Source organism: Cynara cardunculus, unplaced genomic scaffold, assembly GCF_001531365.2.
Source record: "Cynara cardunculus var. scolymus isolate 2C unplaced genomic scaffold, CcrdV1 Un_Scaffold_3550, whole genome shotgun sequence".
NCBI classification, from domain to species: domain Eukaryota; kingdom Viridiplantae; phylum Streptophyta; class Magnoliopsida; order Asterales; family Asteraceae; genus Cynara; species Cynara cardunculus.
The window spans coordinates 14618-28493 of record NW_020201522.1 but is presented as its reverse complement, the minus strand read 5'-3'; the positions used below and the strand labels follow the sequence as shown (position 1 = coordinate 28493).

The following is a 13876-nucleotide window of genomic DNA, read 5'->3' as shown; positions in this document are numbered from 1 at the left end:
GGGACTTGGGATTATTTGTTTTCTCGTCCAGTAGACTTATAACTTTGATATAGGTGTAACAGGATCTCTAAAAAGATTGGAACAACCCGGACACCATATCATCAAATAATTTCTTTGGATGAAGTGAAAGCCTTTTGTTTGCAGAATGGATGCTGCAAAGCTAATTCCTCTTATAAGAAATGCCGTTGAATCAAAATCAAACAAACATGCCAAACTCATTCACCAGAAAGTCATCACCTCCGGCCTACAGAACAACATCGCAATATGCAAGAACCTCATTAGCCTCTTCTTTTCTTGCCAATTATTCCAATCTGCAAGCATAGTTTTTCATTCCATTGAATACCCATCAGACATTACTTTATGGAACAGTTTGATTTCAAATTACACAAAGAATTTCATGTTCAATGAAGCTCTTCAAGTCTTTGAAAAGCTTATGCATTTCACTTTTTCCAAACCCGATAGTTACACATACCCAAGTCTCTTGAAAGCTTGTAGTGGATTGAAGTTTGTTAACTTTGGTAGAATGATCCATACTCATCTTGTGAAAAGTGGGTTTATGAGCGATGTTGTTGTTACGAGTTCTTTACTTGGGATGTATGCAAAATGTGGCGTGTTTGGGTTGGCAGTGCAGGTGTTTGATGAAATGCCTGAGAGAGACGTCGCTTGTTGGAATGCTGCGGTTTCTTGTTATCATCAAGATGGGCAGTACGAGAAAGCACTGGATTTGTTTGGGAAGATGAAAGATCATGGGTACGAACCTGATTCTGTCTCGTTCACGACAGCTATATCGGCTTGTGCCAAGCTTATGAATCTTGAAAGAGGTAGAGAGATTCATACCGAAGCAGTGAGAAACGGTTTTGAATCAGATGGTTTTGTTCAAGCTGCTGCCATTGACATGTATGGCAAATGTGGTTGTTTAGAGATGGCCGTACAAGTTTTCGAACAAATCCCTTTCAAGAGTCTGGTTTCTTGGAACTCCATGATTGCAGGATATAGCTTAAAAGGCGATAGCAAATCTTGCATTCAACTTTTATCGAGGATGAACGTGGAAGGAAGAACTAAACCAAATTCCACAACTTTAAGCAGTTCACTAATGGCTTGTTCTAAATCAGCAAACTTGAAGCACGGCAAGTTCATCCACGGGTACATAATAAGAAACAACCTAAAAGCTGATGCCTTCATTTACAGTTCACTGCTAGACCTGTACTTCAAATGTGGACACGCTCAATCAGCTGAATCCATCTTCAAGAAAATGCCTAAAACGAATGTTGTTGAATGGAACTTAATGATTTCTGGATATGTAGCAGTAGGTTTGTATCTTGAAGCTCTTGAGACCTATAATGCCATGAATGCAGCCGGTGTCGCACCTGATGGCATCACGTTCACGAGCATTTTGGCAGCGTGTACGCAACTCGGAGCACTAGAAAAGGGCAAGGATATTCACAGATCTATTGTTTCTGGCGAGTTTGAGTCGAATGAGATAGTCATGGGGGCTCTTCTCGACATGTACACCAAATGTGGTGCCATAGATGAAGCTCAAGATGTTTTTAGTCGATTACCCGAAAGAGATCTTATTTCTTGGACCTCAATGATAACAGCTTATGGTGCACACGGGCAAGCTTCTAAAGCACTGAAACTCTTCCAAGAAATGCAGGGATTGAAGATAAAACCAGATAGAGTCTTGTTTTTAGCAGTAATCTCAACATGTAGCCATGCCGGATTAGTCAACGAAGGGTGTTATTATTTCAATCAAATGGTTCATGATTATGGGATCCAACCGAAAGTCGCAGATTACTCGTGTCTAGTGGATCTTCTTGGTCGTGCGGGAAGATTACATGACGCTTATGATATTCTGAGAAGAACTGTAAGTATCAGAGAAGACGTTGAACTGTTGAGCACGCTGTTTTCTGCGTGCTATTTACATGGTGATTTAGAATTAGGTGAGGAAATTGCGAGTTTGATTATTGATAAGGATCCTGATGATCCGTCTACATATATTGTGATGGCTAACATGTATGCTTCGATCAAGAAATGGGACGAGGCAAGAAAAGTGAGGTTGAAGATGAAAGAGCTCGGATTGAGAAAGAATCCTGGGTGTGCTTGGATTGAAATTGATAAAAAGATCGAAGCGTTCTTCGTGGAGGACAAATCAATCCCGAAAGCAGGTATGGTATACGAGTGTTTATCGATTCTTGGTGGTCATATGAACAAGGATGAACAGTTTCAGACCAAAGACGAAGGATCGTATGAGAATAGGAGTTAAGGTGAGAAGCATAAGAAAGGGTTTGGACCCTTTAACACCCCACGGAAATTGATCTGGTGCATCTCGGTGCATCTCATTAGTGTTAATCTTCAATTAGGATTGATCCAAGAGTAGAGATCTATTCTTACCAAACCCAACTAGTGACTGAAAAGATAAATGTATAGTCAAACCCTGGGGGATAGCTCAATCGGCTATGTTGTTATAGCGGTAAAAATACAAAATTATGGTCAGTGATATAGCGGTCCAAAAATAGTGTTCATATAATATTTCTTAGAATTATATATATAGATATATATATATGCGCGTGTGTATATATATGTATATATGTGCGTACACATACATATGTATATATATAAGGTATATTTCAAATGCAACTATGTCCATTTGTACAACCAATACAACTTAATCAATTGAGATATTTATGGAAATGATGGGAGTTCATWTATTATGATTTAAATATTTATAGAAGATGACTAGAGTTCATTAATTATGATCAATACTTTATGAAAAACAATCAAAAGTGTTATGAAATTACATATTCATCAAATTAAATGGACAGTTAAGATTGAGTTGTACTGGTTGTATAAATGTAAAAGGTTGCATAATAACTTAACCTCTCTCTCTCTGTGTGTGTGTGTGTGTGTGTGTGTGTGTGTGTGTGTATATATATATATATAGAAAAAAGTTCAATCAAGAACCCTTGTGATTTACGAGAATACGAGAATAGTTGTGAGTCTTTAATCTTTTTTATAAATAACTTGAGTTATAATAAATAAAAATAAATCAATAAGGGTAGTAATGTAATTAGGTATTTTTATAGTTTTTATGTTATTTGACTTAATTGTAATTATCCCATGATTTTATATTGGAGTAGAACCTCACATTTTCTCCCATCGTTTTCTGTATCCCAAGATTCAATCTTTGTGATTTCAAATCAATTTCAATTTATTTGTATTGATGATAATACGCAAGTGGGGAACTTTAATTGGTCCAATTATAATCAATATCTTACCCTGATCAATATCACACAATTATCACATGAAAGATTTGTGACATTTATCATTGTTCGATTAATAAATCTTACATATGATAATTGTACGATATCATATTGTGTAATCAGATGTGCTGTTGTTGTCGACTCTGATACTCGTGTGAAATTGGCAATTATGTGATATTCCTATGATAAATATGTGAAATCGACAATTTGTGTAATCGAGTGTTGCATTTGCTCGATTACACTATTATATTATGGAATGTGTTATAATAAATATGTGATTCAACACAAGCCAAATGACATGCAATAATTCAGTCTTAAATCGATAATCATGTGTTAATTCGTGATACAACCTTAATAGATAAAAACAGATGGGTTATCATCGACATACATTGTGAACATGACCTAACTAGACTGTGATAATCATGTGATAAACAAACAATATGACAATTATATACGTTATCTGTTACTCGATTTAGCCCTTTTATTGTTGATAATCGAATAAATTGTGATAGTCCATCACACAGTGTTATCCAAACACATATGATGTCGATTTTTGGAGTTCTGATGGTTGCTCTATTCGATTTCTCGATTATGTCCTAAACTGTGATGAGTCTGTGATAGACATTCAATCATCGAACCTCTAATTGATTAAAAACAACTACTGAACCCTATCAAAGTGTTATAATATGTGATTAAGCTCTGTTGTTGTGATAACCACGTCCAAAACATGTTACTTCCTCAATTCCTTGTTTTCGGTTTAACTAATAGGCCTACTATCACCGTGTTGTTGTAATAACCACGTCGTCGATGATGATAATCACTCCCCAGATGATCGGAATAATCATCATTGTGTTATTTGAAATTTAGTATACCAATTTCCAGTTTTACCCTTCCACGTCTTTGTATTTTTGAATTTTTTAATATTTATTTAAATGTGAGAAATCTTTTAACTTGTCTTTAAATGTGATTTATAACATAATGCTTGGCTTACAGATTGTTCTTGCATTCTTGTAAATCACATAGATTCTCGTTTGAACCCATTCCTATACACACACACACACACACACACACACACACATATATATATATATATAAGGTATATTTCTTTTACAACCTTGTGTATTTGTACAACTCTTGCAACCCAATTAATTGAGATATTTATAGAAATGATGGGAGTTCATTTATTATGATTTGAATATTTATGGAATATGAATATACATACATAAACATATCATTTGCATTAATTAAGAATATAGTTTCAACATCAAACCATCAACTTAAATAAGTTTCACAAAACAAAAAAGGAAAAATGTTCATAAAACGAGCTAATTGCAAGTAATAGGTTCAACATCATTGTGGAGTCGTGGTTGTCTAAAGTAGAAGACGAGATCGTAGTCGTCTAAACTAGCAAAAGATGCGATCGTCGTCTAAAGCAGAAACATAAGCTGAGCAGTGGAGGTCTGGTCCAACTTGGAAAAGGAAAACCTACAACTTTTTTAAATTCCAATTAGGGTTGATATTAGAAAGAAAGTAATTGTTATGTTAATGGATTGAAGTTAAAACATAGTCCATATTTAAAAAGCTCACCTACCCAAAACAAAGACTTGAAATAAAGCCCAAAAAAACCCAAAAAATAGATAACGTTATTGTAGAACGCAACTTGAAACTAATTATTGGTCAAAATTGCGATAAATTACGCCAATAATTAATTTGATCACGGCTATTCTGCTTTAGGGCCGATATCCGAGATTGCACTGCTATTGCAGTGCTATTGCGCTGCATTTCTTCCGACCAAGTGAACCTCGGACGTCATTGCAAGGTAATCTTATTATATATATTTTATAATCCGAGTTTGTAGCATGTTTGTATGTGGAGTTTATTGTTGTTTGATGGTTTCATTTGCAATTTTGTTGTTTGATAAACTGCATAATTAAAGATGCTTGTTATCGTAAGTTCCGTTTGATATTTTAGAAGTACGGACTTCTAGACTTAAACGTGGGATTTTTGAACGTTTATTTTTGCTTTGGCTACAAAAATTATATATTTGATTACTCGTACTTTCTAAAAGACTAAAATATCATTTTGTGTGAGAGAATAGAGAAAAGTCAGTTAATATTGCTTTACATTTGTGAATTTTGAAAGTTGTTAATGAATATGTACTTGAGAACTTGTTATGTTTACAAGTCTTGTACTTAATGTAAATGAGAAATTTGTAGCAACTTTCATATGTACATTCTGTACATTTGGGACCAGTGTGTATATTTATATTTAATGTTAAATGGAATATGTGGTTTTATGTAAATATGGATTTGGGGTGTTACATGTTATTATATCTATCCTTTTGCAACGAGCACAAAAACTTGATCGACCCAGTCAACCCAACACAAAATAACTCAAACCAACACAACCAAATCTACTCGATTTCTAATTGAGTTGTAAAATTTTCAAACCGCTAGAGACTAATGCGGGTTTGGACGTGTGATAAGTTGCTTTAGGGTGCGTTTGGTGCGCATACAGGACAGGACAGGACAGGACATCGTTTGGTAAGACATGACAGGACATGACAGAACTGGTTAAAATGACCAATTTACCCCAAGATTAATTAAAAACTCACATTACCAAAATTCAAACACAAATTGATACAGGGGCAGTGGGTTCATCATCTTCATCCACAATATCAAACACATTTACCAAAATTCAAACACATTACCAAAATTCAAACACAATTTGATGCAGGGGCAGTGGGTTCATTATCTTCATCCACAATATCAAACACATTTACCATAAATCAAGTAGCAAACACAATATCAAACACATTCACCACATATGAATATTCATCATCTTCATCCACAAACAACAAAACCCCCCAAAATTGGATTTCATATGACCATACGACTAAATTTACAACAGTCGAGAAGCAAAGACCCCCAAAATTGAATTTCAGAGCTTAAATCCATCGAACAATAGTCGAGAAGCAACAGTCGAGAACCAAAGACCATACGACTAAATTTACAGTTTCTAAGCAGTCGAGAAGCAACAGTCGAGAAGCAACAATCGATTAGAAATCGAACGACTTACCAGTCGAGAAGCAACAGTCGATTGGATATGGAGAGAAGAGTTCGGTACCGTCGATTGGAACAGTGGAGAAGAGAAGAACGCCGATTGGAACTCGCCGTCGATGGTCGCCGTCGATGGTCACCGTCGATGAAGGAAGCGATGGAGGCGTTGATCGATGAAGCGATGGAGGCGATGGTTAGGTCTTGTGAGAGCCGGGTAGGGGAAAAAGGGTAATGAGGGAAAAAGTTTTGAGTTCCACTTAGTTCTAGGGGGTAATGGTTGAACAAGCGTGTCTCATGCTTGTCCAACTTAGTTCCACTTAGTTCCACATCCAGCCACACCAAACGTAGGACAAATGTATTCTGTCCTGTCCTGTCCCACCTTGTCCAGCGTACCAAACGCACCCTTAGGCTCTATTTCAACGACAAAAATGGAGACCAATGTGTGTTTGGGTACGAGTTTAGTCACACAAAAACTCGCTTTGTCTTATGTTTTAATTTGACTAAATATTTGATTTCAAGTTCTTTTGACCATTAAATATATATTATGATACTCATGGAAGTCCAATGCAATCCATTATTTGGATTTTTCTTCATTTTGGTAACTAATATGAGTTTAATCTTATAAGTTCATAAAAGTTTCTAAGAACTTGTTTGTTTTTTCATTTTCAACTCTTAATTACCATTTATATCTGATTTGTTTAGACGTTTTGTAATTCAGGTTGTTTTTTTTTTTTTTCATAGTCTCTTATCACTTAATAGAGTTTGAATAAATAATAGGTAAACTAATATCTTAATTTCTCTTATTTTCCCCTTTCTTTGGTTMTCTTCAGCTATTGCTTCTTTTTTCACCAGGGACGTCACCGTCTTTTCATCACCCATGTGAAATGCACCGCCACTCTCTCTCTCTCTCTCTCTATATATATATATATATATACTTTCTCTCTCTCTCTCTCTCTATATATATATATATATATAAATATATATATATATATATAATTTATGTAAGTATAGGTTAGTTTATAAGATTAATGTGAAACAAAGAACTTCTATCGGCGATCTATCCTCTATCAAAAGTATCAATCTTTCCGCAAACAAACTCATTGACGGCATTCCCGATAGCATCAAAAGTAAGATATTCAAAAGGTTCTTGTTGTGTTCCATCTGTTAAACAATTGTTTAGATGAAATTCGACAATGAAAATTTTATGAAAATCAAGATAATTTTGCAAAATGTTTGCACCTGATTTTACAAAAACAAACTATTGATTAAGATTTCAGACTTCAGATTTTTATATTGATTCAGATTTCAAACTTCAGCATCACCTCTTATTAATAAAAAAGAAATAAACTTCAGACTTCAACAATTTTTAAAAAACAAACCTCACCTAAATCTTTCTTACATGTGACTTAGAAATTACTCCAATAACCAACAAGTTGGTTTGCACGGTATTTTATCGCCTACAAATTAATCAACAGAATATATTTGGTGTCTTCCATGTCATGTGCGAGTTCGAATCTTATTTATTTATTTTTTTATTATTTCTTTCATGAATTTATGAAATTACAAATTTAAAATAAATATAAATAATAAGGTTGAGGGCACATGAAAGTCAGGATGGCCGAGTGGTCTAAGGCGCCAGACTCAAGTTCTGGTTCTCGTAAGAGAGCGTGGGTTCAAATCCCACTTCTGACAAAAAATTAATTTTTGTTTTCTTTTTTCCCATTTTGTATTTTATTAAAATTCATTTTTCTATAACAACAGGAAAAAAAAAATACATTTTGTTTTATGACGATAAGATGACCAAGAAACATGGTATAATAAGTAAATTTAACTTAAAAGGTTACAGAATGCTATAACGGGTAAATTTTTGAAAACGATACCCTAATAAAAAATATTTTGAAAGTACATTATTGTAATAAAAAAAACTGAAAGTAGAATGCTATAATAAAAAAATTTGTAAAAATAAATTGTTATTTCACACATTTTATCCTATGTTATATTATATAGATGGTATCAAAATAAATTAAAACATAATAAATATTGACTCACATGGAATTCTAAATCTGTTCCTCATAAGCATCAAATCCCACAAAATCGTGAGGAACATGTACACTAAACCAAAATATAATCTCTAACTTCAATTAACAAAAGCTTTATTTACGGCACAATATGAAAAATCTTCTTGTTTCCTGTTTCTTTCATGTTATTAAGATCCGTGTTTCGATGAATTCGCAGTGACAGATAAAAGATGTGTTGTCTTCATGGCGGAGGCTTAATTTTTTTGATTGACCGGAGCACATGTTTGCACGATGGTTTCATGAAAGATAGGTCTAGAAAAATTTCCAAACGGTTCAACAAAATAATTAGCATAATATAAATAAAAGAAAAATTCATCATAAAAATAGCGCATTTTATTAAAAACGACATACAAATAATTTTTCTTTGTAACAAACACATTAGTTTTTCCTTATTTTTCGCTGTTGTTACCACTTTCTTTTTCTTCATTTCAAATGGGTACATATCAATTTAAAATGGTTACATCTTTAATACCGTTAAAGAATTCACTACTACACGATCAACACGATAGAGAAGGTGCACTTCATAAATTCATCTTGGTAATTGCTTACAATGAAATTAGGGCGCTGAATGGTTAAGGGAGACTCATGATACAAAATCATTCAGAAGGTTTTAGAACCATTAAGAGACAGACTTTTTTTTTTGTCAAACAAGATTTACCTTTTAACGATTCAGATGTTACCTCTAAGGGTGCGTTTGGTACATGGGACAGGACAGGACAAGACGGGACAAAACTCACTGTCCCATGTTTGGCGCAGCATGGGACAGAACAATAACTCATTGTCCCACGTTTGGCGCGACATGAGACAGGGATAAGAACTGAGACAAGGTGACACAACATGGGACAAAAAAGATTTTTTCTTTTCCACCAAAATAGGTGGAACATTAAGATGAGACAAAAATGTGACATAAACTAAAATATTACTAATCTACCATAGTTTGATATATAACCTTAATATGGTATTTGTTTTAATGGTTATCACTGCTAGTTTCGGCCGCCGCCACCACTACCGACAGCCACCTCCTCTTCCCCTACAACAACATCCTCCACCGCCTCCATAACCACCGTCCACCAAGTCCATTGCCACCTCTACCATAGTCAACCACCTACCATCACCGTCCATTGCCACCACCACTTCCGCCGTTCGCCACCTTCAACTCCTCACCTACTACAACAACCTCCTCCACGACCACCATCGGCCACCACCATTCATTGCCACCTCATCTCCACCATAACCACCACCACCACTATCTTCACTACATCAACCACAACTACCTCCTCCACCATTGTCAACCGCCACCATTATATAATATTTACTTTATTTGTGTTAATTATAACTATTATATAATATTTATAATCATCAAATAACTTTTGGGGGTAGCTTGTTTAGTTTTGTTCCGTTCAGTCCTAGTCGTACCAAACACCAGACATACTCCTGTTATGTCCAGTCCTGTCCCGTCCAGTCCTAACCTCTTATCCTATTCTGTCATGTTCAGTCTTGTCTAATTATATCTGCGTACCAAACGCTACCTTCATGGAACTATTAAGAGGTAAACAAACAACCTCTCGTTTCCTTACCCAACGACTCTTAAAAGTATTCCACGCATTTAAAGAGGCTTCAATTGCAAGTGATATGTGATAGATGTTGCGATTATGGTCAAATTAAAGATGGTATCTTGCTTCTGTGATTAATTAATTCTGAATTTTATATAAAACTCGTTGACTAATTGCTTGTTTGACCAATTACAAGATTTCTTGATTCATGAAACCCTATCGCATCAAATCCGTAAAGAATCATGTAACACATGGTTCATGCACGCAGTCATCAATCTATAAATAACCAAAACTCCTTCCATTATGTAGAGATATACGTTCAGATGTCAATATCTGCTTCTAACGTACCATCTCTTTCATCTGTAACTAAATATATTGATGAAGATGAACACGAAAAGACAAAAATGGCCCTCATTTTCGACAAATATAACCATCGGCTTGCAACTCTTCCCAAGGAGAGAGGTTGGATAACCGAAAACCTATACATGTACCAAGGCTTTTGGCACCAATCGAAGCGTAGAATGTCATTTGAAACTGTGATGGCCTTGCAAGACACTTTTAATGCTTGTCCAACCGATATCTACTTGGCGACGCTCCCCAAATCTGGCACGACGTGGCTCAAGGCGATCGTTTTCGCTATCGTGAATCGAAATCGGTATAAAAATGACTCTTTTCCAACTCACCCTTTACTCATCTCTAACCCCCATAACTGTTTACCTTTCGTTGAGACCGAAATTTTTAGAAACACGCCTACGTACGTGAATGATCCACATTCGCCACGTCTCTTTGCTACCCATATACCCTATACTTCATTGCCTCGATCCATTCTTGATTCCGGCTGTCGTCTAGTTTATTTGTGTAGAAACCCTAAAGATGTCTTGGTTTCGATGTTTCACTTTGCGAATAAGTTGAGAGACAAATCACGTGGTCCGATGAGATTCGAAGAGGCGTTTGAGTTGTTCAGTAAAGGTGCCATGCCGATCGGACCTTACTGGGATCACGTAAAAAGCTATCATAACGTGAGTCTAAAACACCCCACAAAGATCTTGTTTCTGAAATATGATGACATGAAAGTAGATACCGTGAATCATGTGAAGCGACTGTCGACGTTTTTGGGCTACCCGTTCACGGAGGCGGAAAACGACGATGGTGCGGTGCAGGAAATTGTGAGAATGTGCAGTTTTGAAAATTTAAGGGAGGTTAATAAGCATGGAGATTTACGTGAGGGTATACCTAATGATGCTTTCTTCAGGGAAGGGACAGTTGGAGACTGGACCAACCATCTTACGAGTGAAATGAGCGAGATTCTGGACCAAATTACGAACGAAAAGTTTCATGGTTTGGATATCTTGTTCTAAGGAGGTTTGTAATGGTGGATTCGTCCTACAATTTGCCCATTTTCGCATGAATTTTTCCGGGTTTAGATGATCTTCAAGCACGATATTACTTCGAACCAATTGTACTTCGAACCAATTGTACGTTCGTTTGTTCTAAGCAAACGTGTGGATTTATTTTCATAACTGAAGTATGGTCAGGTCGGGACGGAACGGGTCTGGGATGACATTACCCGCCCCTAATCTGACCCCTTTATTTTTATTATTTTAATCATTATGTATATAGTGTGTGTGTATATATATATATATATATATATATATATATATAGGGTTGGGTTCACGTTAGACCAGCCTGTTTTCGTGAGACCCGTGAGACCACATTTTTACACGTAAACTTCACAGCAAAAACACTGTGAAGGTTTTAAAATGTCACCTTACCTTCACAGCATTTTTGCTGTGAAGTTTCAAGTGTAAAATGTTGGTCTCACGGGTCTCACGAAAACAGGCTGGTCACACATGATCCAAAGTCTATATATATATATATATATATATATATATATATATATGTGTGTGTGTGTGTGTGTGTATGTGTATATTTTTATTATCAAATGACAAATATATTTTGATCTTCAATATTGGTAACTAATATAACGAGGATTCATCATAATTTTAGTTATAAAATATATCGTTTTTTTACTAAACGGGTACCCAACGGGTTCTCCGAACCTGTCGGGGATTAGTTGGGGAGAGGTTGGGGATGGGGGGATTAAACGGGGGTCGGGATCGAGGACGGGGGATGCATTACCAGCCTAATATCCGCACAATGTCCATCCCTATTGGGGATACACATAGGGTCCCGATTACAAGATTATATAACTGTCTGAAATCTACAAAATTTTTGCTAACAATATCTTCATACCAAAAAGGTATAATCTCATAACAAGAAGATCAAAAGCAAATTTCGTAAAATTCATCGACATGCTTCACACATGAAACTGCAATAAAAATCATAGCACACTTTTACTTTACCTTTGAAAAACTGCTGCCCTGAAATGCATATTTTTGAAAAGAAAAATGAGGGTTAGACCATACGGTCTAGTGAGTAAATCGTTGTCAGCATAATCTTTACAATAACAATAGTTTATATAAAACTTCTCAATTCAGTAAATATATAGTTGGCATCCATTCATAATCCAATTGCTCTTAAGCTTAGTTGGCACTCAAGAACAACCTATCAATCACATAGTTGGCACTCAAGCACAACCCGTCAAATCACATAGTTGGCGCTCCAGCACAACCTAATCAGTCGCAAATATAGTTGGCGCTCAAGCACAACTCAATCAGTCGTAGATATAGTTGGGGCTCAAGCATAACCCGTAGGAACAAACCTTAACACAATTAACGGTAGTACTAAACACATACTAGTAAGGTATATCATTTCATCATAAATCTCATTTAATAACATATGCATTTCAGTTCAATAGTTTATGAAAAACTCACCTCGATACGATATACGATGTTATAAATTTTAATACCCCATGAATCGGGGGGTGCTTGTGGGAGGGGTGTGCCACGACGAAACCAAAGGTTTAGGACGGATTGTAGGAAGTGGGCAAGAATACTTCAATTCAAATTCGAACACTTGAATCTGAATCAAGTAAGCATAGATCATAATCAAGAAGATAAATTGAACCTTATCTCTAAACAAATTCTAAGGCACCTAAATGATACCCCGAAAGACCCCAAAACCACTTGAAAAAACATTGAAAAACGGAACTACAGAGCTTTACGCGACTTAGGTTGTGGCAAAATCACGTCAGTGCTGGGTTTGTCTTCTTTGGACCAGCTCCAAATTTTTGATGAAACTACTCATAAAAAACTAATTGTTGTTGTACTAAAACCATCATACAATAACTACAGAGCTCAAACAACTTGTCTAAACAAACTTTCAATTCAAAACCTTTGTAACACTTCATTCATGGAGGTTAAATATTTAGCCACCTTTATGAAACCAAGATAAAACTTAATTCAACTCGAGGGATCTGGAAAGATAAAACTTGTCTAAACAAACTTTTTTGTGGTTCTCATTTCATTACCGTCATACATATACATATATATATATATATATAGGGGTTGGTTCAAATGCTAACCAAGATTATCGTGTTAACTTTGTTAACCGATCTTGACCACTAATTTGAATAATAAACGGTTGTGATTTAATGATATTTAAAAATTAATTATTAAATTATTATTTTCAATTAACATATATGAACAAAATATCAAAGGGTATTTAGATAAAAAGTAATCTATCTTTGATACACGAGTTGTCAGACATATGAACAACTTGTGTATATCTTCAAACCACATCAAACAAAAAAGATTAGACATATGAACAACATGTGAACCGTATGAACATCTTCTGTATATTCAGGAGCCAACTCTGCTGTATGTACATGAACACCTATGAACTAAGGCATCTAGGGCTATGTGTTTCCATACGTGTTCACATGTTTTCACATGTTCTGTGTGTGTGCGTATGTATTCATATGAACATCTAGTGACTTGAATATACATGAACACTTATGAATCACG

General features: G+C 35.5%; 2 protein-coding genes and 1 non-coding gene across 3 annotated transcripts; all 3 read left to right on the top strand.

The window, feature by feature from the left end:
• Positions 1-89: 89 nt before the first annotated feature.
• On the top strand, positions 90-2291 carry LOC112503686 (pentatricopeptide repeat-containing protein At5g27110). The gene has a single exon (XM_025107675.1). It carries the CDS (start codon positions 146-148, stop codon positions 2261-2263), a length of 2118 nt encoding a protein of 705 aa, XP_024963443.1. The 5' UTR covers positions 90-145; the 3' UTR covers positions 2264-2291.
• Positions 2292-7927: 5636 nt separating this feature from the next.
• On the top strand, positions 7928-8011 carry TRNAL-CAA. The gene has a single exon. It is a non-coding gene; the product is annotated as a tRNA-Leu (tRNA).
• A 2190-nt stretch (positions 8012-10201) lies between these two features.
• On the top strand, positions 10202-11308 carry LOC112503684 (flavonol sulfotransferase-like). Its single transcript, XM_025107674.1, has one exon. It carries the CDS (start codon positions 10202-10204, stop codon positions 11306-11308), a length of 1107 nt encoding a protein of 368 aa, XP_024963442.1.
• The last annotated feature ends 2568 nt before the right edge of the window (positions 11309-13876 follow it).